The sequence below is a fragment of the Odontomachus brunneus genome, unplaced genomic scaffold, assembly GCF_010583005.1.
Source record: "Odontomachus brunneus isolate Ranch 3 - 2012 unplaced genomic scaffold, Obru_v1 Obru_scaffold_138, whole genome shotgun sequence".
In the NCBI taxonomy this organism is placed as follows: domain Eukaryota; kingdom Metazoa; phylum Arthropoda; class Insecta; order Hymenoptera; family Formicidae; genus Odontomachus; species Odontomachus brunneus.
Genome location: NW_022639588.1, coordinates 563,452 through 588,310, shown reverse-complemented (window position 1 = coordinate 588,310; position 24,859 = coordinate 563,452). Strand labels below are relative to the sequence as shown.

Sequence of the window (24,859 nt, the reverse complement as noted above, 5' to 3'; positions counted from 1 at the left end):
TTCAGATGATGTACGGATTTTTTCATTGGCTACGGAGTATCTAAAGATGAACTTAACCAATTTTAAATATAAGATCTGACTATGAATACCGGCCATAGTGTTTAGTAGCAACGAAAGTGCATTTGAGGAACTATCTCTTTTCTTTCTGAGGATTAATAGAAGGATATAATTTTGGATAAAACTGAAATACTGAACTAAAGCAAGCAAGCTAACAATTTGCAGATTACCGTAAAGTTTTTTTGGGTGATCAATGAACTAGTTTCACAACCAAAGCAACAACCAACAACCTATTTCAGATAATATGTGATTAATAAACTGGTTTGTGTACGTGTGTGTCAAGATGTGTTAAACAATTGGAAAACACTCATAGTCAAAGGCCCAACCAGCAAGTGAATCTAATAGCGAATTCGGTTGCTTGCACTAGTGTGCACTGAGTGCGCACTAAGGCTTGTTCATAGTATGTTATTATATTTAAAGATTGTTTTAAATAATTCTCAAATAAATTCTCAAATATTTTTAACTATAATATGATATGTATAACATCCGTACGAATCATTTTATTAGTTAAAATGTTTTTAAATATGTATTTAAGACATGATCTTAAATATAAGAATGTACTGTAAACAAGCCTTAATGCGCACTCAGTGCGCACTAGTGCAAGCTACCGTATTCGCTATAAACCTGAACCTGAACCTAGATCTACAGATATTCCTATGTTCATAGGTTGATATGTTTTGGCTGTCGACTACACCTACTTTATTTCAAGTGCAGAAAGTGCAATGAAACTCACTGAAAAAGAGCAAGACCCTAACCGGGCTAGCCGTCAAGTAACGTGCACAGAAACGATCTCTCGCTTACCACATGGCTACGAGTATTTTCCGTGAACGAAACTGAGCGATCGTCTGACTCCACGAGCGACCGTTCTCAGCACTCACGGTAAGTCAACCTCATTTGCTCGCAAGCGTTACGATGAAACTGAAACAACGACGGGATCATCGTCGGCATCGCGATGTGTGAGGTGCCGAGGCGACGTTTTTATAACAATGCGTCTATTCCATTTTTTTCGAGAAACAATTCTTCCGTGCTGTCGCAGCTGCGGTTTCTCACGTTGCCGAATTTCTGTGCGCGTTTCGCCTCTACGACGCGAGGATGGTGCGAAGTGTCTTAGCCTTCCTTTTCGTGCCCGTTCGATCGGACGATTATTTTTGGTGATTAAAAACTGAATCGGTCCGTCTACTCGGGACAAGCTAAAAAAGATGGCACGCGCAGTCCTGCTGTGAGATGCGCGCGGTGTTTGCGAAAACATCATTAACGTATTGACGGAGTATCTTTCTCGTCAGTTGCCGATCAGCAATCGGTAGTCAATATTGATTTAGCAAAGTTGGGAAGGTCTCCTAACTTTGCCCTCTGCTTGTGTTCCGTTGGAGAATCAGTTCAGTTTCTGTGGTATTTGTGCTTCCTGTTAGTGGGACGCTTCGGTGAGATTTTCTGAGGTTATGATTCTCAAGATTGGTAAGTAGCTGGAGGACCGTTTTCTGTACTCCAGCGAGATAGTAAATAGCGACGTGGCTGTCAACAAGTGTGCATGATAAAATAAACACACTATACCATACTCGCTCTTTTCCTTTTGCGCGCTGGAACTTTTACTGCCTATTCGAATTCTGTGAGAAATTGTATTCTATCTATAACTATTGTAAAACGCAATATGCAAATTAGATCTCTCATGTAGCTCAATATAAATGTATCACTATGATAGAATCAGTGTTTTGGGACAGATCGATGAAGCTTGCTGAAAGCATTGGAGATCTTCGAGTAATGTTTTCATATTGTGTCATGTGTGTCTCAAATGTATGTCTCACGCACATGTATGTCCCCTCAAATCAGTTTCATCATATTCTTTAGAATAGAATTAAGCATGAATATTGATGTACATGATGTTCAATGTTTGAGAGCTAAACAATGAGAAATATTCTGATTGCATTAAGTTAGAATATAACACAAATATTATTGAGGCAAATTAAATATTAGCATATACAACAAATGACAATGATGGTAAGTAAGTACGGATAATTTGTCTACAATTAATTTACAAGTAAATCATAATACATTAATCATAATTTTAATATTATCCAGAAGTTTCAGAGTTGGCTTATGCAACATGTTAATTTGTATTTATTACAGGATTCTGAGTAAACATTAACTAACAGTAATATCATATCTATGCTATAATTTCCTACTTAATGATATAACTGTTACACATACAATCAGGGTTGGATAAATTAATATTTTTAACTTAAGTTTTTTAACTGACAAGGAAAGTGTGTGTCTCCGATTTCGATAAAACTTGGCATATTTATAGAGTGACCAAAATAAGAAATCCATTTTTTTTATCAGCCATGGCGCAGGTTTAAGGGGTAAAACTACTCTTCAAAATTGCATGTTCTTTTTACTATCTCTGTAACTATTGGAAATAGAAAAAAACTTTTTAGACAAAAGTTATGCTATTTTTTATAAAAAATAAAATGGGCTAAAAAGTTTTTCTTTATCTCCAATAGTTACAGAGATAGCAAAAAGGGCATGAAATTTTGAGGGATAGTTTCACCTCTTAAACCTAAGCCAAAAAAATATATAGGTCTCTTATTTTTGGCCATCCTATAAATATTCCATGTTTGAAATCGGAGACACACACTTCGCAAATGTTCCTTGTGAGTCAAATTTGAAGTCGAGCTTATAAAATTGTTTAGGTTAAGAGTTTCATGAAAAGTAATTTAATTAAAAATAAAATTAAAATTTTGAATTAAAGTTAAAAGTTAATTATGCAGCAATATATGTATATATTTTTTACATAATTAATTTTTTAATTGTAGGTTAAATTTATGTGAAATAATGTGGTATATTTTTTTACTGTGTTTTGTGTTCATAATTTCAGAAGAAAAAATACTGGTGTTCAAAAAGACAAAAAAATTCTGTTGGCATTATTTCTGATTTTTTTTTCTAAATTGTAAATAACCCTCAATTATTTTAATATTGATGAATTATTTTAATTTATATAAAAAGTTCATAAGTTAATGCATTTTAAAATAATAAAATTAAAAGTTATTAACTTTTTAACTTATCCATTATAATGAATATAAATATTTTCGACTTGAATAAACAGTTTTTTTTTTGGCACATTTAAAACATCAACTATCACTCTACTTATTACCCTGTTATGACAAATATACTCAAAAACTTCAGTAAGACATCAGCATCCTATCTCTTTGGCGTCAAACATAAAATTTTTAGTTTTTTGCTAAAACTATATTATACTAACAGTATTTAATGAAATGAAAAGAATAATGTACCCTTAAGAAACAAAATTAGTAGAGAAAGGATTGATAGTAAGTAAGAGGATCAGTCATGTCCGACGCATTTTTTCGTCAATTTAAGATCGTTTAAAAACTGAAAGGTCATGTAGCTTCTTTCAAGTCCCAACTTGAGATTACTTAAAAATAAAAAGTTATGTGTTATGTTGTATATTACTAGTTGTATATACGATTTTCACATGATTTTTAGTGGCTTTTTAAACAAAATTGAGTAAAAAATGAGTTTTTTGATAAAAAGATATAATTCTGTTATTTTTCTTATAAAAAGAGATTTGGGAGTTTGTATTTAAAATATTTATAACCGACGAATTTTGTTTAACTCCAAATGTCTTTGTTATACTAATTTTTATATATATATTCACTTTAAGGGTTAACTCTAAACTGATAAATATCATAATGAATATGATAATGAATAGTTATTATTCAAGCTTTCACACAATACATGTTACATTGCACTTACATTGTTTAGTGGGAAATATTTATATTATTATTAAATATTTTTATATTATAACATTGTATATAATGATGTTTTTAGTTAATGTTTACTGGTTCTAATATTTCTAAAATCTCATTGAATCTATTATATACGCACACACCCACACACGTGTACATACGAATCTAAAGTTATTTTTGTCACTTTCAGATCTCTTGTATGTAAGTGAAATACGATTGCAGCTTTGAGTCAGCCTTGATACAAATCGTTGGTCTACGTTGTCTTTCCTTGGCCTCATAAGATCTCGATATTTTCAGACAATATTACGAAGACTTCGTCCACTTACGGCCACAACATGCAGAATTTTGACGATCTTGATATCGAGGGACGTAGCCCTTCCCATTTGTCGGAAGAGGACAAGGAAAAGGTAAAGGAAAGATATGGGATGTGGGTTGCAGGAACGATCGATTTCGTCACGTATTATTTGTATGTGAATCGAACAATTGGAGAGGGAATACAAGTCGTCAAATGTATACGCACAGCCGGATCGACTGTAATCGCGCCGTGTTCGAACGCGCCGTGTCTACGAGATACACGAGGTTTACCGATTTTCCATCCTCTAACAAAAAAAGAAAGAAAAAATCCAAACGCGCTTCGCCGCGAATGTAATTGCGTGCTTACAGCTTTGAGGCTTAAGCATTCGACAACGGAAGATCGTCCGCCTCACGAATCGTTAATCGTTTATGTTCTATAGGAAGAGCACGAACGCAAGCGTATAATGCGATGCAGCGTCTCCGCCGAAGATGGTGCACTGAGACCCGTGTACTCCGATACCGAAGACGGTGATATATGGTGTCATATCTGTAACATTGCCCTGTACGGGGCGCATAAATTGATAAATCATAATATGTGCAATCGACACAAAATGAAACTGGACGAGTGGCCGTACCCGGTGCTGCTTTGGTCGAAACGGCCGGAGCTCAACAAGACCATAACGCCCGTGCAGTCCACCGTGATCGGCGACACGCTGGCACCCGGCGAGCCAGTACCACCCGGCACGGAGGACCAGATCACGCGCACCACATCGATACAGATGAGCTTAGATCGACATCAAAGCTCGCCGCTAGTCGGCCTCGAGTACCTCCTAGAGTTGGTGGACAATGACTCCTGCGAGCCGAGTTACACGTGTGTTTTGTGCGACAAGCGCGGTGACCCGCGCACGGTAATGGCGCACATTACCAGTTACAATCACCGAATCACGTATCTCAATCGGCACTTCCCGACCATATCGCGAGCAATCACGGAGTTGCCGCGCACTCCGAATTATAAGCGCGGGGCCAATGAGATATCGGTGTTAGTGGCGAAGAAGATCGAAGAGAAGTTCGGAAGAATGAAGCCGCAACTGGTGGACAAGACACAGTTCGAAAAGAATAAAATGCAGTACATCAAGAGGGTTTATCAGGACGTGCACTTTAGGTAAGTTCTGTATCGCTACTTACGAGCTATATCGCTGATAAAAGTTTCGTCATCGCGCGAGAATCCTTGATTTCACTTGTGCATACTCAGTATGCACCTTAAAAATTATAAACATTTGCTTACCGAGATTTCTATAATCCTAGCTGTACGTTTCACGTTTATTGTAAAGACCAATGCGGCTGTTTCTCCTGTATACAGGGAAACGCCAGAGTGTACGTTTATGGAAGTTTATGATGTAAAATGGGTGACAAATTTTGATGAAAAAATGACAGAGCTGAATGGTAATAATGTCAAGAGAAAAGGTGAGTATAAGATGTACTCTGCAAACTTAAATCGCATACTCCGACTAAGCATCGTCGCGATTGCAATTTTTGAACTATCAATTTCTGTCAAGATCCTCAGCTTGTTGATGGGAAGATTGATGAGAAACACAAAAAGGAAGAGAAGAAGGAAAAGTCGCCTAAAAAAATAGAATCTAAAGGAGACATTACGAAATCGTAAGTATGATCAAAACATACAATTGGCGGTAGAAAAATAATCAAAGAAATCTGTGCGACGCTCTTTTAAGTAGACATTTTAGCATATTATCTCTAGAAAGATCTAAGAGCCTCTTTATTTGATTCACAGTTGAGTCCGTAGGATAATTGTTATTTATGCTTAAGCGCAAACTAACGACATATGTGCATAGATCAAGTATTTATATGTATTTGCTATATGTATTTGGCATTGGCAGTTTGGACAGAGTAAGATGGCTGTTTTGGGACCTTGATCCTTTCTCATTCTAATAATTAGAGTCTAGCTTAAAACGGCTGTCAAGAGCCGATATTCCGACACACATTGATATAATCCTTTCACTGTTAAAAGGGGAACTGTAGATGGAAGACAGGTCGCTAAAACTCTTAAAAAAGGGAGGGGGGAAGGAACATAAAAAAAAGTATTAAAAGTATTATGGGTTTCTTTCGCATTTGTGGCGTAACTTGAGTCGGATGGAATCAGCCTTAACAGGTATAAGACATACTGTGAAGTTAAATATTGAACTTATACTAAATTAGCTCCTTGTGCTTCGTCGGCCATGTCAGAAGCGAGGAATGCTGACGAAAGTTGAGTGCCACTTCTGAATAAAGATAAATACAGGCGAAAGAGCATATTTGTAAACTTGTCCGAAGAGTATCCCTTTCTTCTGATGATCAATAAATAATCCTATAATAAATGGTGAAATGTGATGAAATGAGTCTATTTTGTCTGCATGTCTTATTTCACTAATTTATACAACTATTTATTAATTGTCAGGGGAAAGAGATACCTTTCGAATAATTTCACAAACAGTCTCAGTGCTTTTTCGTACATATTTATTTTTATTTAAAAGTGGCACGCAACATTCGTCAGTATATCGTTCCTCGCTTCTGATGTCACAAAAAAATTCACAAATTCAACATGGCTGTGGCGAGATACAAGAAGCTTTATAACAAATTTATTGTTACTATTGTATTGTTAATATTATTATAGAAAACATATGACGGCTCTTAACAGCTACTCTAAACTCTAGTAAGAAAGAAACAACCCCAAAGACAACTATCTCATTTTGTCTCAAATTCCCAATATCTATCTTGTGGAGGGAATGTTTAGTCTAGGATATGTGTCATTGGTATAAACTATCGAAAACAGATAATATATTTCTGTTTAATCATATTCTTTCCTAGAGATAATTTCCAGAAATCGAAATATTCAAATCTCGAAGACATCCTTTTTATTTTTAGGGGCTTCAAGATCCGCATATTTACCAAGGACAAAATGAACCTTCGCAAGCCTATGTCGAAGAGCGATGAAAACACGAAGAAATTACCGAAACGTCCCTCGGACGACACCAAGTCCCTTTCGTCGCTCTCAAGTATTTCCAGCAGTCCCTCACCATCTCGTTCAAGATCGCACTCACCCAGTCGAAACAGAAGAAGGGGCTCTGCCGAGAGACATGTTGGAAGGTATCATAGTGGATCTCGACATTCGCGCGAGCGACATTCGCGTGATCGGAATTCGCGCGAACGACACTCGCGCGATCAGCATTCTCGCGACCGGCATTCGCGGGAACGTACGCGCGGGCGAACGCGATCGCGGTCACGGTCACGCTCTATCCAACCACTTAGGGAACGTGACAAGTGGGACAAATATCGTGAGCAGATCAGGCGCGCCGAGGAGACACTGGATCGTGCTCTAAAGTTTCACGAGAAGAATCCCGAGAAGCATCCTTCCTATCCCGACGAGTGGAAGAAATTCTGGAACAGGCGTTACAAAGAATTGCAGGCCGAAGGTAACGATCCGAGCAAACACGATTTTAAGCCGGAGTGGATAGAGTTTTGGAACAAAAGGATGCGCGAGATTCATAACGAGCAGCTGCAGCAGCGAAAGGAGGAGATTCGAAAGCGTTTAGAGTTACCCGAGGAAAAGCCACCGGAGAAGTGGGTACCCCCGCCGAGACGCGAACGTTCCTCCCCCGTAACAAAGCGCTCAAGACATCGGATGGATAGTGACGACGAGGTAGAATATGTAGGCACGAAAACCATCAAACCTGATTATTACGACCGTCACGAGATCCGGGATCGCGATTACGTGTATCCAACGTACGGGCAGGGTAGGGCTAGCCTGTACAGTCATTATTATCCACGCACGGCGACTCGCACCAGACCGATGCACTATGCGACTCCGTATCCTGTGAAAGATTCTGTGAAATCACCGACGCCGTCAGTTGCGGAGGAAACGTTGACGGGAGACCTCGAGGTGGTCGGTTTATTAAGGTTATTGACGGCGCTTGAAGGGCAGCTGGGTTCCCTCGGTCCTAAAATAGTGTCGCTCCTGTCGAAAGCTCTGGCGGCTGAGAAGGCAAAGCCGAATTCCGCGGAAGAGTTGCTGTTCGACGAGGAAGTGAGCGTACTTTTTGAAACGGTGAAAGAGAAGCTGAAAGGTCAACTGTTCGCGGGCATGGTGGAGAAGATGGCAGTTAGCGCCACGAAAACAGCCATACAGAATATCGCTAAGTTGTTGCACAGAGCTTCCGAGAGCAAGAAGAAGCTGGAAGAGGAAAAGAAGAAGAAGGAGCGCGAGCTCTTGGAGACATCGAAGCCAGTCGCGAGTTATATCGGTAGAACTGCCTACTCGAGGCCGGTGGAGATTGTTGCACCTGCGATCAAGTCCGAACCAGTGAGCGTACCGGGTGTCGGAACGGTCGACAAAGTTGCGATCGCGCAAGAAATTGCGGCGGCTTTGGTCGCGCAAGGTAAATCGAACGTCTCGCAGGAAGACCTGGAGACTCTCATTAACGCTGTGGTCGGTATGGCTGAGGCGTCAAAGCTCTGCGACAAACCCGTCACCACCGCGGATTTCGTGAAGGGTCTGGCGACTTGCGGCACTGCGGTTCCTCGAGCCGCGGACTCCATCAAGACAATTATCGATTCCACCGAACGGCAAGCCTGCTCAAAAGTAGAGAACCTGTCGGACAACGACCTCAAATCGATGCTGCAGAACTTCAAAGACCTCAGCACGCCTGAACAGCACAGTCTTATTAGTTTTCTGAAGAAACTCGAGGCGAGCGATCCCAGCAGAGTGGAGAAATTGAGAGCTTTCGTTAATCTCGGTACGACGGTTTCGTCGACGTCGGTAAAAAGTAGTGTGAAAACACCGTCCCCGGAGGTCGAAAACATCATTAGTAAGAACAGAAAGAGTCTCTCTCCGTTCTCGGTTCGTAAGAGCAACCAGAATCCAAGTGATGAGGAGGACAAGTGGAAGCCAAAATTGGACATGTTTGCAAACGACGACGATGACGAGCAACAGGACAAAAAGAAAGACAATGACGATAAGACAAAAACGAAGATAGACCTGTCGGATGATGACGACGACTACACGTTCGAGGACATCTACAAGGCGGCGGACAAGAACGTGAGTGAAAACGAGAAAGCAAAGAAGTCGCGCGCATTGTCTAAGTCACCAACGTCGTGGTCCCGATCGCGGTCGCGCTCTCGATCCCGATCACGATCCAAGTCACGGTCTTCGCCGCCTCGACAGAAGGAGATCACAAGAACGAACGACCCGAACGCGATACTCAACGAGACCAAGCGTCTGATCGCGAACATAATGGGCGACTTACCGAATAAGTACGTTCTCAAAACGCACACGAGCCTCAATAATGACAAGCCGCTGACGGCGAACTCTGCTGAGCAAGTGTCGTCGATCGGCATGACAAACTTTTACAATCAGACCTTCGTGCCGGATAATCAGCCACGGCCTTCAGGCCAACAGCCTCCAATGACCTACCCCACTGTGGCCAATCAGCAATTCCCCAATTACCAACAACCGCAGATATTCCCTAATAATTCGGGGTACATGGACAATAGTTATAATTATCAAGGCTACGGCAACATGCCCGCTCAAGGTCAATACGGCGGGTCGTCGATGCCAGGTGGTCAATATCCTCATCAGAATTACGGCTCTTACGCGCCGCCGTCGACCACGCATTCATCGGGTTACGTTCCACCATCGCAGTCGCAGCCATATGACAATTATATGCAGCAACAGCGATTCTACTGAACCACTATCGACCATTGTCGTTTTTTTTGTTTTTTTTTACATCTGCCACAGTTCGTCGAGTTGTGACCGCATCGCAACTCTTTGTTGTACGTCCATAATACATTGCCAGCGTGTCGATCTCTCCATATAAGCTCTCCAAGTGTAAACATCTTGTTCGCTTTCCGTGTACGATTGTCCGAATGCCTGTACGAGTTTCTAAGCGTCGTTCGTGCGAATTTTTGCGCGTTCCTCCAAGGGGGACAGACTGAATTTTGTGCTTCGCAGCAGATTCATTCTACCGCAATTTCGTCCCTCGTTTCTCTGCCCGTATGCGAGCACCTGCGATGCGATTGTAACGTTGTACTTAGATAATTCTACATCGTTCGCACGCGTTTCGTTCTTTCTTCACGTACGGACTTACATTTTATATATTATATGCACGCATACAGGCCGGTATTCATAGTCGGATTTTATATTTGTCTTAAATTTATCTTCAGATATTCAATAGCTAATGAAATAACCCATACATCATCTCAAGATGAACTTAAGACGGTCTTAAATATAAGATCCGATTATGAACACCGGCCATATATATATATACACACATATATATATATATGTATAAGTATGTTATATAATATATAAGTAATATACTTAAAAATGTGTTTTATATATTTAAATATGTATATTATATATTATATATAAACATATTATATATTATATATATATTTAAATATATTTTTCCTTCTCCTATATATTCCTCTCTCTCTTTTTTCCCTCTTATTTTCACGCACTTTGAGATATAGACAAAAATAAGACAATTGTCGTATTTTCATCTACGACGGAATCTCACTTTGGCGGCGTGTGACAATTCGAGCGTGCGCGATCGCATGCGTGAAATATGCAATATTACGAAACCTTTTTCACACGTTCCTTTTATACGTTCATAAATTGCACTCGCGTTTTCGTACAAGCTTTTTTTCTATGTGTGCGCTACGTATATGTATGCGTGCGTGCGTGCGTGTGCGTGCGTGCATTAGTGCGTGCGCGCGCACGCGCGCGCAGGTATGTATAGTGAAAGTCGCATAAGTTGGGTGTACACTGAGCTGAATGTAAGTCGTTTTCGAGCGAGTTACATATGCTTCGGAGTGATCGAAGTGTGTATGCTGTTATGTACATCGTGTGATTTCTCGACCAAACGAAAGTAAGTAAAACTGAATCAGACGACTGTTGCGTGGAGGTACGTGTAATATCATTCGCCACGTTAATATAAAATGTATATTTTATCATTTGTATTATATTTAATACGATAATGAGACCCGCAATATATATGGTTTCTGTAGAAATTTCAGCGACATTTAACGAAAAGAAAAAAAAAAAAGAAGAAAACGAAATAATTCATTACCGAAAGAAAAAGAGACATTTTAAATCATTGTTAAGACAAATATCTCATTGAATATCTCATTGAGTATTACACGTTATTAAAAAAAAAATATTTATCATTGATAATTATATGATACTCTAATGTTCTACAATAAATATTATAGAATAAGAAGTGTTAATAGTACCAATTTTCTCCATTATAATTTAAAATAATTCATGAGATATAGAAATTTCGAAGACACTTTGTGTTTTCGCAAATCACAGAAGAATTATTAACACGGTGAATGAACAATAAAATTCGAGGAAGTTTAAGTTGAAAAGCAAAGAAAGAGAAGTGGCATATTTTAAGGCTCTTGGCTATTCGCCGCGATTATCTTGATTTATGATTCAAAAGCAAGAATGCATACCTGAAATTCCTACAAAGGACGTCGAAATAAAAAGATATATCCAAAAAATGACATTTGCAATTGATTGAGCACATCTCCAAGATACATCAAGCACTTTTTTGCTCTAACAATCATCAAACAAAACCTGTAAAATTAATATGACAAAATGAAGAAATATAAGTTAAAAACAAGATTGCATTTTCCCCTATATGCGATACAGAAAACAGCCCAGATAGACTTTCATGATCATCACGACAATCGATGATAGAAATTTTACGATTATTTTATTTAACCCTTTACTTTAAGGCAAGACTCCTTGAATATGACAAATGAGTTTTTTCTGTTGAACTTCACTAAAATAGTTCTTAAAGATATTTTAATATCATTTTTGAGACTGAAAAAATTTTTTATAAGAGATATCAACCAGTATAACTGTTGTACCAGTGACCATTCAGGGAAAGCGTTAGAACCACTCCCGATTCTCTCGGTCAATTCTGTGCTGCTAGTATGATTTACGTACCAGTGCCCTGTAAAGGGTTAAGGCTCCTAGGTAGTTAGCTGAGAACTTTGCGTTAACGATGGCAACATGATTGTAAACGGCAAAATGATGAACGATATTAGACAAGACATTAGGAGTGTGTTTTCTATTACTGAACTAGTGAACACTTTCCGAACTTAAAAATAGATAGATATACAGATAAAACTTGGTGGAAAAAAGATGAGAGAATTAGTACAACCTGTTCAGCAAAACAGACTATAGGTCTATTCGTCTGCACTAGTGCAGACTATTGCAACAAGAGAGAGTTAAAGAAAGTATACTTGTCTCTTTCTAGCTTATTGCACTAGTACAAAAGTTCATCGAAAACGAACAGATATAAAATGTAAACAGAGGACCAATTTTTTCCTGCAAACCATAGTTATTAGTGAGTACAATGTGTGTATGTCACATGTGACAATTATAGATTTGTGGAAATGATCCAGACACTGTGCTTATCGTGATATTTAATGCGTATGAGTAGTTTTTCAATTGTATTCAGTATCGTACAGCCGATTTCCTGTCAAAACGAGGCGATTTGTCGCATTTTGCGGTTATGTAAGAATTATTTTGGCAAGAGTGTCTAGAATATTTCACAAGTGTGCAGAATAGATTGTCATTTGAATGATGTATCGTTTTATTTAACCTAGATTTGTGTAAGAATTTTGGGCATGGTTTTTTTCGCTTTTGATGTCATCAATCCAATATTGCCGCGGTGACTATCCAATGGATAGCAATTATATAACTTTTAACGACAGTGTCATTATCGTTACGTTGTCGTTGCGCAAATATAATACACGATAGAAAAGCTGCGCAACGATATGCTATGCTAGTGACATTGTTGTCAGAAAGTTACAGAATAAAACTGCAGGAGCCCCAAGTATTCCCTGGGTATTCGCGAAGGGTGTCCTTATTTGATGACATCAGAAGCGAGAAATCCTATGTGTGATTCTTACGTTATATGTGAAATAAATATATTTCTAAAACGACACTTGTGATCGATTTAGCAGATTTGTAAAATACTCCGAACGCTCTTCTTTTGCTGTTAAAATCGATAAATAGCTATAAAATGAGTGCAACATGCAACTCAGGTTTTAACCAAACTTTTTTTATTTTGGTTAATTTTTACAGCTATTTAATGATTACGACGGCAAAAAAGAGTTCGGAGCATTTTACAAATTTGCCGAATCGATTACAAGTGTCATTATATGGATATATCTTTTTATTACAACATATAATGCAAGAATCGTGAGCATATGATTTCTCGTTTCTGACATCAAATAAGGACAGCCCACGTAGGTATCCATGAGCCTTAAAGGCAAACATATTGCATTGCATTGCATTGAGACTTTTGGATACTACTCATCCATCTCTGATGGCATCAGAAGCAAGGAAACGCATGCTAAAAATTCTTGCGAAATACATTGAAATAAAAAGATATATCCGTAAAGCGATACTTGCAATCGATCGAGCAAATCTGTAAAATAGTCCCTTTTTCTGTAACAATCAATAATGTACCGTTGTCATACATCTTTTAGACATCTTTTCTATTATGTTTACGGAAAATTATTGATTGTTAGAGCAAAAGGGAAATGTTCAGACTATCTTAGAGATTTGCTTGATCAATTGTAAGTATCGTTTTACGGATATATCTTTTTATTTCAATATATTTCGCAAAAATTTTAGCATGCGTCTCCTCGCTTCTGACGTTATTAAAAAGAAATGGACGATGCAAGTACCCGGGAGCCTTAATCATTGCATATACATCATACAGTGATGTGAGTTCTATGTTATATCGATGCGGGAAGAAATTTATTCAAAGTTATTCTCAGATTTTCATGTTACATTTTACATGACATTATTCCGAGCAAATTTTGATCAATTATTTCTATTTCGTCATTCTATGTAATAAATATGAGTGCCACATAAATCATTCATAAGGGACGCAATCTTTACGAATCGATTGATAAAGTTGCTGATAAATTTACATACACATTTGTCTATCTGGGAGGGAAGAAGATTTAAAAAATCCGAGGAATCTATTTCATGTTGTATTATCACAACAGTTACATGCTTTTCATATTATTTCATGTTTTTCATATTCGTGTGTTTACGCATTGCACAATGACTAGAGAATTACAAAGACGCGCCCGCCCTCTTCTTTGTCCCGGCGGTTGTCAACGCGAGGTTTCATCAACGTAAGAGGCATTAACACGCCCCTTGAATCTGCGAACAATTAAATAAAGCACTAAAGACACGTCGTTCATTCAATATGTACATATCCCCTCTCATGAATGAAGAAAAGAGAAGCGTGGTCGGGGTTTGACTCTTGATCGTTTACTTCGGTACGAGGCCTCTCGTCTTGGGGTAAACCGGCGCCGGGATCTGCTGTACCTTGGTGACGCTCTTCGGCCTGACTCGCGCCGATTGTAGCCGCGGCTTGGCTCGCAGCCTCGTGCTGGATGCGTCCACGTCGATGTCTCCCTCGTCGCGTAACGCTTCCTCCAGCACGGCCTGAATCGTGGGCGCGATCGCCGGTCCTTGGTAGTCTAGAGTCGTGCGCGCCGGCATGTCAAGGTCCAGATTGAGAATGTTCTCACCAGCGTAACGGCATCCTCGTCCCATCGCGAGCGCGATCCGCGCATACTCCGAGACCGGTCTGCGTGCGCCTGGCACGGACGTCGGGCGTTTGATGGTGTCGATGTTGGACGGCTCTGGATCCTTCACTACCCAACAGTCCTCTTCCTCATCCAGATGGATCCTGGACAGGATTTTGGTCTTCTCTTCCTCCGGAATAAAGTTCTCGATGATGAGGTATTTGAGCTTGAGCTCCTTCATCAGCTCGTGCTGCTCCTGTTCCAGATCGCGTCTGTCCCGGTTGTAGTCGCTCGTGACGTCCTCCAGTTCTTGTTTCAACGCTTGCAACTTGGTGAAACACTTGCGCAGTTTCCTGGATTTGACGTCCACCTCTTGCTGCAACGTCGTGTAGGTCTCCCTCACGCCCACCATCGTCAGTTCCTCATCCTCTAGTTTCTGCTGCATCTCGACCTCGCGCCTCTTGCGTTCTGCGATCTCGGCTGCTTTCTGCTCGAGCGCTCGTTGTTGCTCGTTCGTGTGATCGATTATATTCTTGCCGCCGCAGAGCATCTTGCTCTCCAGGTCTTTTATCCGCTGAACGAGAGTTTCGTTTTCCTGTTTCTCGGCTCTCAGCTGCTCCGCTATGAGCTTCTTGTCGGTCTCGCTTACTTTGTTATTGTCCTCGCCCCGACTGTCGTCCGCCTCAGAATCCGAGTCGATTGCCTCGTCCTCTTTTTTCCGCTTTGACTTCTTCTTCTTCTTCTGCACCACGCCTCTTTGCGCAAGTTTCTCCTTCAGTCGGCCGATCTCCTCCTGATATTGCCGCAGCAGAGCGTCCTTCGGGTCCTCATTTATCCTCGGCTTGTTCTTGATGTTCTTGGCGCGGTTTGCGTAGCGCAGAGTCGTCAAGGTCTCGTCATAATTGTAGCTGGCTGGCCCGATATTCGCCACCATGATAGTCTTGGAGTTACCGCCCAGAGAGTCTTGCAGCAGTCTCGTCAGTTTGGAGTCCCGATACGGCACATGCGTGGTCTTACCGTCCACCAATGCTGAGATGACGTTGCCCAAGGCCGACAGACTGAGGTTGATTTTGCTCGCCTCCTTCAACCTTTCACCCGAGGCGCCGGTTTTGCTCTGTCTTTCGCTACCCGCGAGATCCACCAGGTTCAATCGACCCACTCGGATGCCGCCAGAGTCGCCGATACCGCCCATTTCAATCGTGATCATGAAGATCGCGTGCGAACGCGAACTATGCTCGTTCATGTTCGTCGCGCCGATCGTCCGGTTCTGATTGCCGACGTTCATCAATTGCTGTATCTCCGCCGCGCTTTTGCACACGGCACTCGACAAGTCCTTCACGAACACTCCGGTGTCTGGCTTTTCCTTCAGCTCGAAGCGTAGACTCTGATCCGGGTGCAACAGATCACGTATCTCCTCTTGGTAGATCTCTAGGTAGCTAGCTCTCACTAAGTATTGCATGTTTTCCGTTCTGCCGATGTGGTTGAATATGTGTTCGAAGGAGCGCGGTATGATGCCACGCTTCTCATGGTCCGTCTTCGAACCCTCCATCGTATAGGTTTTGCCGGTGCCGGTCTGCCCGTACGCGAAGATAGTGCCGTTGAAGCCGTCGAGTGTCGAGGACACCAGCGGCCGAACTGTCTCCTCATACAATTCCTGTTGACTGGAGTGCCAGTCGTAGACCGCGTCGAAGGTGAACACCTTGACAGTCTCGCTGGACGGGTCGTCTCGCGGATGCCGCACCTCGACCACACCCCTGGACGGGATCACATCGACCACCCGGGTGTAACCGCGGCCGGTCTCCCGCTCGTCCATCGGCCTGCATCGTACGACCACTTGTACGCACTGCGTCGCCACCTCGGTAGCGCTCGCGCTCGACCTCATGCCTTTCTTTTTCCAGGTTTTCTGCTGATTGTCCAGCTGCTTCTCCATGCCGGCGTCTCAAGCGTATGCGACTCCTCTCGTCTGTAGGATAGCGGAAACAATTTTTTTTATTAATTATGTGAACACATTAATTAAGCTCGTATGTATGTCTAAAGGTGACTTTCACTAAATCCTAATTAATAATTCTATTAGTTAATCGGTATGGTTTTCTCCAGACTCTGATTAAGTTAAAGAACAATTAAAATTCAGAGCAAGCAGAGTTGTCAATAATAATGCAACAAATAAATAATAAAAGGAAAATTAAAAAGAAAATAAATAATAAAAAAGAATAAATAACAACAAACAAATAGTAAAAGACAATAGTTTGTTATTAAAACAAGTAAGAAATTCTCATAATTCTCTTTGTAATCCATATTTAAAACTAATATTAATCAAGTATTAATTACTTTATTCTGATAAAATGTATAGAATTGTATATATTAGTTTCTTTTGTTATTGTTAAACGACAAATTACATAATTGAAAATTGTTGGCAATTCTGTCAATTGTCTATTAGATTAAACAGAGTTTGAAGAAAGTCACTCTCCTAACTCAGTCAATGCAATTGTTAACATGAGAATAAAAAATACACACGTGATTATTATATAAAATATTTAAGAAAATTCTCTCTTTAATAAATAATAAATTGTATTAAAAATTGCTACATATATGTGTGTGTCGTGTAAGTCACTCACACACATATAAATATTACTTATTCTATTTTGCTGACATATATAGTATTAATTTTATTGTTGGATGTAAGATTATATAGTTAGAAATTTCTCTTGGCAAATTCTGTCGGTTAATAATTGATTAATTTAATATTTTCAGGATGACTGACATATATATGTACATATATATGTACATTTAGATATGTCGAATTTTTCGTATTTAATTCAAACATTGTGTGGGCAACAAAGATATAACGAACATTTTACTGTGAATAAATATATACTACAAAATTCCATAATAAGAAAAAGAAAAATCTTGTCATATAATTGATAAGTGTCATATTTATGTTATTTTAAAATTAAAAGAGTTTCTTCTGAGTTTAACAAATGCATCGCTGAAGAGGTTAATCAGAATTTGGTGAAAGCCACTTTGAGAGTGATTTTCTCCAAATTCTGATTAAACTAGTGGATTATTAACTCAATTGACAATTGACAACATGGAAAACAAGAGATAGTTTGTTGTTGAAACTATTAGAAAATTATGTTCTTTCTTTATAACTGGTATTTAAAATTGCTGTGAATTAAGTATTAACTACTCTATTCTGTTAATACATACAGAATGATTGATATTTTAATTATTGTCAAACAACAAACTACATAATTAAAAATTGTTGGTAATTCTTCAATTAATCGTCAATTAGATTAACCAGACTTTGGGAAAAGTCAGCCTAATGCTGCAATTCTAAACAACTTAAACAGCACATGTACATACAAAGGATGTACTTTGGACGTACTTAGGACGTAAGGACGTTTTTATGATGTTTTTAGGACGTCTTTTGGATGTCTGTGCTGTCTGGGAAATATACGAGTAAAGCGTAAAATCGTAGCTTAAAAAAAAACAAAAATCGTAGATACGAGTTATCATATGACATACGGTCTGCATAGAATTGCAGATTTATTCATAAGTTCTTACGAGTCTTACGAGAACAAGTTTTACAGTTTTGTCTAGAATTGCAATATAAATTGAAGATAGATTACGGATTAGAGATTAAAATTTGACGAAGCAACTAATTTCGATCTTAGTTGGCTTTATTCCAAGTTGGTCAAGTTTCAATCTTCGATCTGCAATCCTTAATTTACAACATTTGCTTGATAAAAGCTTAAACATTCTAACGCAAAACTGATTCAGCCAATTTTAAATAACTCTCGGTTGAAATTTTAGTAATTCGATGATTCTTTGATGACAACGTGTCTTTTCTGCACCGATCGAAAGTTTAGTCATCGTAGCTAAAAGAGAGGCTCATTGATGTCTCTCTCCCGTATAAAAGTAAATTAAATAAGTGAATAATACGTGAAGAGTAAGATATTTTTTTTACTCGAAGAGTCGACGATACTCGTCGAGACTCTACGGAATATCTTGTCGGTAAAATATGTATACGAATAAGCACTTTTTTCTAGCCGGTCGATAATTTCAAACGTGTCTCCCACGTAATGTCTACGTAATGTCACTATGACAAAAAAATTAGAACACGCGCGTAATGTCAAGGCCTTTCAGAATATCTTCTTATTTCTCTCAATTTATCGTTCGCACGTTCCAAAATGAAGAGAGAAAATTGCGCGGGATTGCGCTAGATAATTTTGTGTTAGAAATGCGGAAATTCGCGTGTGCGAAATAATCGACATCTTTGTTTGAGTCACACCTGCAGATGTGAAGAGAAAGAGAGAGGAAAAAAAAGAAAGAAAGATCCTACGGTGTTCGTTTCATAAAGCTAAGGATCAAAGGTCAATCGTACGTACGTGCGTCACACGAGAGAGGTGAGCCGACGTTGCGATGTTCTCTCAGGAACTTTACCTCGGTGTGTTCGCTGGTCACGAGAGCCGTGTATGAGAGACCGAGAGATCTTGCGCGCACAACGAACGGCGATTCATTACCGTTTCCTACGGGTTGCCCTTCGCCGTGAGGTATCGGTATTGATCCATTGTTTAGCCCGTGTATTTGTTGTCAACGGGTTGCCGTCGCCCTCCTGGCATATCGATTCTCGCGCAGCGCCCTGGGAAACCAGCCGTGCTACAATCGTCTGGGAGCGTCCGCGGGAACGTTAGCCGGCGCGCGAATCGTTCACGACGGCACTCGCACTACGCGAAAGTGATCGCATAACTGTTTTGACAGGGGAGAAGACGCGTGAACGCGTCAAACATGCGCAAGCGAATCTTCCGTCGTATGACGGCGCAGCGGCGGCGCCGGGGACGCCGAATCGATATCTCGCTTCGTCATTGAATACTTGGAATAAGACTGGCGTGTCGCGAACACGCGCGATTACGTCCGATCGGCCGCGAGGAAGAGCTCTGTTTTACCGACTGGCGTCTTTTTCGAGAAACGTCGCGCAGCAAAAAAGAGGCTTGAGAACTGTTCCATGGCAGCGGCTCTTATTCAAATATTATTTTGAAACACTTATATCCATTTTATAGATATAAATTACATAGAGCCAGTGTTTATTATTTTTCTTAGTAAATAAGAGATAATGTCCACAATTTTGTGGTTCTGGTCCGTGCTATGTCTATAAGGTTGAGGTTAGTTTACAGATGTCTATATTATACTAGAATTGTTTTGGAATATAATTCTAGTATAATATAAACATCTTTTTTGAAGAAATTTTACTCGATATTCTATAATATATATAACGTGATATATATTCTATAATATATGTAACTATAGGTCTTGAGTAAAATTTTCCTCAAAAAGGACGTTTACATTCCAAAACGTCCTTTTTGAAGAAAATTTTACTCAACACCTATTGTTCACGTATTACATATACTATAGAATGTTGAGTAAACTTTCTTCAAAAGGACGTTTTGGAATGCAATCTATATTTCTTTTAAAGAAATTTTACTCGATACTCTACAGTATATGAATCATCCCTAGAACAATTCATTGGGTCAATATTGGCTACAAATTGAGCCCTAATATATCCAATACTGGCCCAATATTGTAAAGTAAATACTTTGTATTTTATAGCTAATATACAATCCTGAATATTAGCAATTCATTTGTTACCAATATTGAGTTATATGGCTCAATGTACACCCAATATATGCCAATATTAGTACAATCATGTTGTGCAATATTGGCAATTTATTCACATTTTATTTATAACCAATATTGGCTATATATTGATCCAATGTATACTAATAGTAGGCCAATAAACTGTGCTACTAGATCTTTTTGAATTCTTTTTTAATTTTCTGTGCTATCTGACAAGTAACACTACCCAAATGTGACATGCCATTTTTCTCAGCATGCACATAGTATATAACATGACATTCATATGTGATATTTTATATTCGTTTTTTAATTTGCATAATTATTTAAGTGATTATTTAAACAAAACTCAAAGTAGCGATGTATGTAAAAACTGATGCATTCAACTGATGAACTATGTTTAAATATCCAAAATTCTTGTGTGTCATTTTCAAATAAAAATAAAATCATATATTTATATGAAAGAACGCTTTTACTCGCTTAAACTTGTAAAATACTCCGCAAACTATTCTTTTCCCTTGACATAAATAGTGGGAAAATTAACCTCAGACAGCACAAAATCTCTAGGGGATGTCCTGGTAACGTTCTCAGGATGTAGGGACGTTCTCAGAGCATCTTTAAGATATCTTGTATAGATCTGTGCTATTTACGTGACATGCAACTTTTTTCTTTAACTTATCTTTCTATATGATTTTGTCAGAGTTGTGTAATAACTAGTTAAAAAGTTAAAAGTGAAGTTAAAAAGTTAAATAGCTTTAACTTTACTTAGTTACGTTTTTACGCTCTTAACTTTTAACTTAACTTAGTTTTATCGGTAATTATTAACTTTTAATTCAATTATCTTGAAATCTCAGGTAGCAAGGTGACGTCTAAAGATGTCATTAAGACGTCCATGATGTCTTAATGACATCTTAACGACGTCTTTAGACGTCATCTTGCTACCTAGGATTAACCATGTCATAAAAGTGTTGCGAGACGTCGAAAGGCTGTTCAGTGCAGGAGGGCTCATTTTCGACAATCTTCGAGGAAAAATGTCCGATAAAACTTTATTACTTAAATGTAATAAGTATCTGTAAATAAAACATGTTTCCAAATAAGGTGTATATTTGTTTTTTCCGTTATTTATAAAATTGAAACTCTGAAATCATGAAATGAAACAAATTTAACTTTTAACTTTTTAATTACTTTTTTTTATTAACTTAACTTTTAATTCAATTAATTTTATTGTGGGTTAACTTTATCTTAACTAAGTTAAATTTTCAAAGCCATTAACTTTAACTTAGTTTAAAAAAAGTTAACTTACCGAACCCTGGATTTTGTCATGTTTATTTTATAGTTATTTATTGACTATTAAGAAAAAAATAGTGTTCAGGGGCTCTCTTCCATAACCACTTATCGACAATTGTCGGATCGGTAGACGTCGTTGCGCAGCTTTTCTATGGTAATAAAAAAGCTGTGCAACGATGTCTACCGATCCGACAATTGTCGATAAGTGGTTACGGAATAGGGCTTCAGAATATTTTACATGTATGCTCAAACGATCTGAAATGTTCTTTCATACAAATATCGTTTTATTTAGAAATAACCTACAAGAATTTTCAGCATATCATTTCTAATTTTAACGTCACAATTCAACATGACCACGGCGAGTATTTAGTTAACTTCAAAGTTACTTTGTGGTTAAATTAATAGTGTTCTATACCAAAGTGGATTTAAATTGCTCCGGCAGCGATTCAGTCGAAAAAAATACTATAATATTTTATTTTAATATCTATCATGTACAGGGTGTCCCAGAACAATTTACGAAGCTGTCGTGAGCGGGTTGAGACGAACATAAAAGTTCTATACCGTTTCGCGATATTCGTAATAATAACCGAGAAATTAATTGCGAAAGATTAAGGTAAAGCGCGCGCTGAATGGTAGAGGACGGAGCGTTCGAGTAACAGCGCGACCCAGTAATATACGCGGATGTCGGCGCGTGGCGAATAAAAGAACAACACACCACTGCCTATGCTTATATCATTGCGCTTCTATGTCCTGCCGCATCGCGCCGAGACGAGATATAAGAGTGCAACGTTATAAGCATAGGCAGTGGTGTGTTGTTCTTACAATCGCCACGCACCGACATCTGCGCACTATATTACTGGGCCACGCTATATTACTATGAGTTGAGCACTTCTTCCATTCAGCGCACGCTTTTCCTTAATCTTTCACAATTAATTTCTCGGTTATTATTATAAACGGTATAGGACTTTTATGTTCGCCTCGGCCCACTCTACGTTCTCACGATAGCTTCGTAGATTGTTCTGGGACACTTTGTATATGATAGATATTGAAATGAAATATTATAGCGTATTAAATTATTTAGTGAAATTTAGATTTAAATAAAATATTACATATTTTTTCGACTAAAGCGGATATGAATCGCTCCCAGAGCAATTTGGATCTACTTCAGTCTAGAATATTATTAATTTAACCACAAAGCAACTTTGACGTTAACTAGATACTAGACTACTGGATACTTGTCGTGGCCATTTTGGATTGTGACGTTAAAAATGATATGCTGAAAATTCTTGCAGATCATTTAATTCTAAATGAAATGATATTTGTATGAAAGAACAGGTCGTTTAAACATACATTTAGCACAGCTTTTCCTTAATCTTTCGCAATTAATTTCTTGGTTATTATTACGAATATCGCAAAACGGTATAAGACTTTTATGTTCACTTCGATCGGTTCTATGTTCTCATAACAGCTTCGATTATTTTGAGATACCTTGTATAATTACTTTATAACATCTTAGGCCCGGTTGCACCAACATTATTTTAGTTTTAAGCGAGACTTAAATATACGTCTGTCTTTATTCATTTAGAAAGAAAGATAAAGATATATATATGTTTAAGTTTCGCTTAAACCTAAAATAGTGTTAGTGCAATCAGGCCTTAAAGTAACGTAAGTAACGTTTTAATAGTATTAACTTGCTTTTTTTTAGTAGAGACAATTATTACATATTGTATTCTGATGTAAAAAAATTTATTTTACTAATATAGTAATATTTTAATAATAATTACATATATATAAATTTTGGTGGAATCCCAGACAGCACACATGTCCAAAACTGGGACATAAGACGTCTTTAAGGTATCTTTAAGTCGACTTTAAGACGTCTGGACATAAGGCGTCTTTAAATTGTCTTAAAGATGTCTTAAAGACATCTTATGTTCCAGTTTTGGACACTGTGCTGTCTGGGATATTTCTCTTTTAAAATTGTAAGTGTAGCATGGACACGCACCAAATCAAGACTTTATCAGCAGGGTCAGAAAATGGTTGTAACTAAATAGTTCTGTTTCAAAAATATGCCCAGGTGGCGTATCAATCAGTCGTGCAAGGTGATATGATAACACCAGCGTAGTCACTCTCAGGTTTTCCTCATATTTGTTTCTTTCTCTCTCCCTCTCTCTCTCTCTCTCTCTCTCTGGTCTATACATAGTAACAAAATATTACGAAAATATAACAATTAAGTTTGAATTAGCGTGAATAAAGGTATTTTACCTATTCGACATATAAGTTCAAAAGTGTCTTGACTACTATAGATTTGTGAATGGCATTTGCATTTATTTCTGTCACTATATCACTCTTTCACATATCGATAAAATGTGGTCTTCGTGAATTTTATTATTTCACGCATTCCGTCGACAGAAATACTAGTAAAAATACGAGCAACTAATGCAGTATGTAAACTTTATATATGTGCGAAAAAAAGAAACAATAAGAAATTCGAAATTTTGAAATTCTCTTTTCAAGGAAATGACGTCGGCACACGCAGTGACTGACCGTGATTCGTGGCATGCAGCCGATGCAAGTCATTTACGTTCCATTGGTACAATTATAGTCGCGGTATTCGTTGCAATTCATTTCCTCTGTTTGAGATCAATGACGAGAAAGAATTATCTGTGTATATAAATTTTTTTTTATCTACTGGTAAGACGTGTATCCCGAAACAGCGTAAGCTCAACTATACATGATAGGTTAATTACACGGAGCTCAGCATTACGCTCTAATTCAGGATATTTCATAAAATATAGAATTATCATAAAATATAGTAATACTTTACAATATCACGGAACAAGAACATATTTATTACTGCGTGCGCAATTGCTGGCCAAACGTAAATCTTACGTTTATAAATATCATTTTTGTTTTATGCGTTATGTATTGCTCCGATAAAATTTGAAGAAAATTCGAAATGAAATTGTCAGTGAAAGATACATCACTCGCAGTTCTAAAGCAAATTATAAAATTATAAAACGTTATAGTTTCTTATATATAATGATATGTGTAGTTATATGTATATAGCTATGTATATATAGCTATACGTGTATGTGTATCTTTATAAATTGTAAATAAATTATATATATTATATGTATGTATATAGCTATATAGTCATATATATATATATATATATATATATATATATATATATATATATATATATATAT

The 24,859-nt window shown here is 38.2% G+C and overlaps 3 protein-coding genes across 9 annotated transcripts in view; 2 read left to right on the top strand and 1 right to left on the bottom strand.

Moving 5' to 3' along the window:
* Nucleotides 1-781: 781 nt before the first annotated feature.
* Nucleotides 782-24,859, top strand: part of LOC116850239 (coiled-coil domain-containing protein 47) — a 30,840-nt gene continuing 6,762 nt past the window's right edge. The window contains exon 1 of one of the 5 annotated variants that reach the window (XM_032828278.1): nt 782-936. The gene's annotated coding sequence lies outside the window, so the exon portion shown is untranslated. Of the gene's footprint in view, nt 937-23,765; nt 23,904-23,972; nt 24,092-24,164; nt 24,366-24,859 lie in introns of those variants that run through there. The other 4 variants (XM_032828280.1, XM_032828281.1, XM_032828277.1 and 1 more) reach the window with 4 other exon arrangements.
* LOC116850234 (uncharacterized protein CG7065-like) lies at nt 951-11,282 on the top strand. 2 transcript variants are annotated; one of them, XM_032828267.1, is made up of 6 exons: nt 951-1,512; nt 4,116-4,225; nt 4,553-5,274; nt 5,473-5,576; nt 5,669-5,771; nt 7,032-11,282. In XM_032828267.1, exons 1-6 carry the CDS (start codon nt 1,497-1,499, stop codon nt 9,847-9,849), a joined length of 3,873 nt encoding a protein of 1,290 aa, XP_032684158.1. In that variant the 5' UTR covers nt 951-1,496; the 3' UTR covers nt 9,850-11,282. The 2 variants fall into 2 exon arrangements, with proteins under 2 accessions (XP_032684158.1, XP_032684159.1); XM_032828268.1 differs by having other exon boundaries at nt 4,009-4,225.
* LOC116850237 (kinesin-like protein KIF3B) lies at nt 13,681-19,573 on the bottom strand. 2 transcript variants are annotated; one of them, XM_032828274.1, is made up of 2 exons: nt 19,173-19,573; nt 13,681-16,692 (listed from the first exon to the last, which is right to left on the bottom strand). In XM_032828274.1, the coding sequence occupies exon 2, from the start codon at nt 16,657-16,659 to the stop codon at nt 14,470-14,472; it is 2,190 nt and encodes a 729-aa protein (XP_032684165.1). In that variant the 5' UTR covers nt 16,660-16,692; nt 19,173-19,573; the 3' UTR covers nt 13,681-14,469. The 2 variants fall into 2 exon arrangements, with proteins under 2 accessions (XP_032684165.1, XP_032684164.1); XM_032828273.1 differs by having other exon boundaries at nt 19,118-19,572.

What these genes read in the sequence shown, in the direction of transcription:
- LOC116850234 (XM_032828267.1), top strand. An exon ending in CGGAAGAGGACAAGGAAAAG is followed by an intron (nt 4,226 to 4,552) that starts GTAAAGGAAAGA and finishes TATGTTCTATAG; the next exon opens with GAAGAGCACGAACGCAAGCG. An exon ending in TAATAATGTCAAGAGAAAAG is followed by an intron (nt 5,577 to 5,668) that starts GTGAGTATAAGA and finishes ATTTCTGTCAAG; the next exon opens with ATCCTCAGCTTGTTGATGGG.
- LOC116850237 (XM_032828274.1), bottom strand. Translation starts at nt 16,659, where the DNA reads ATGGAGAAGCAGCTGGACAATCAGCAGAAAACCTGGAAAAAGAAAGGC.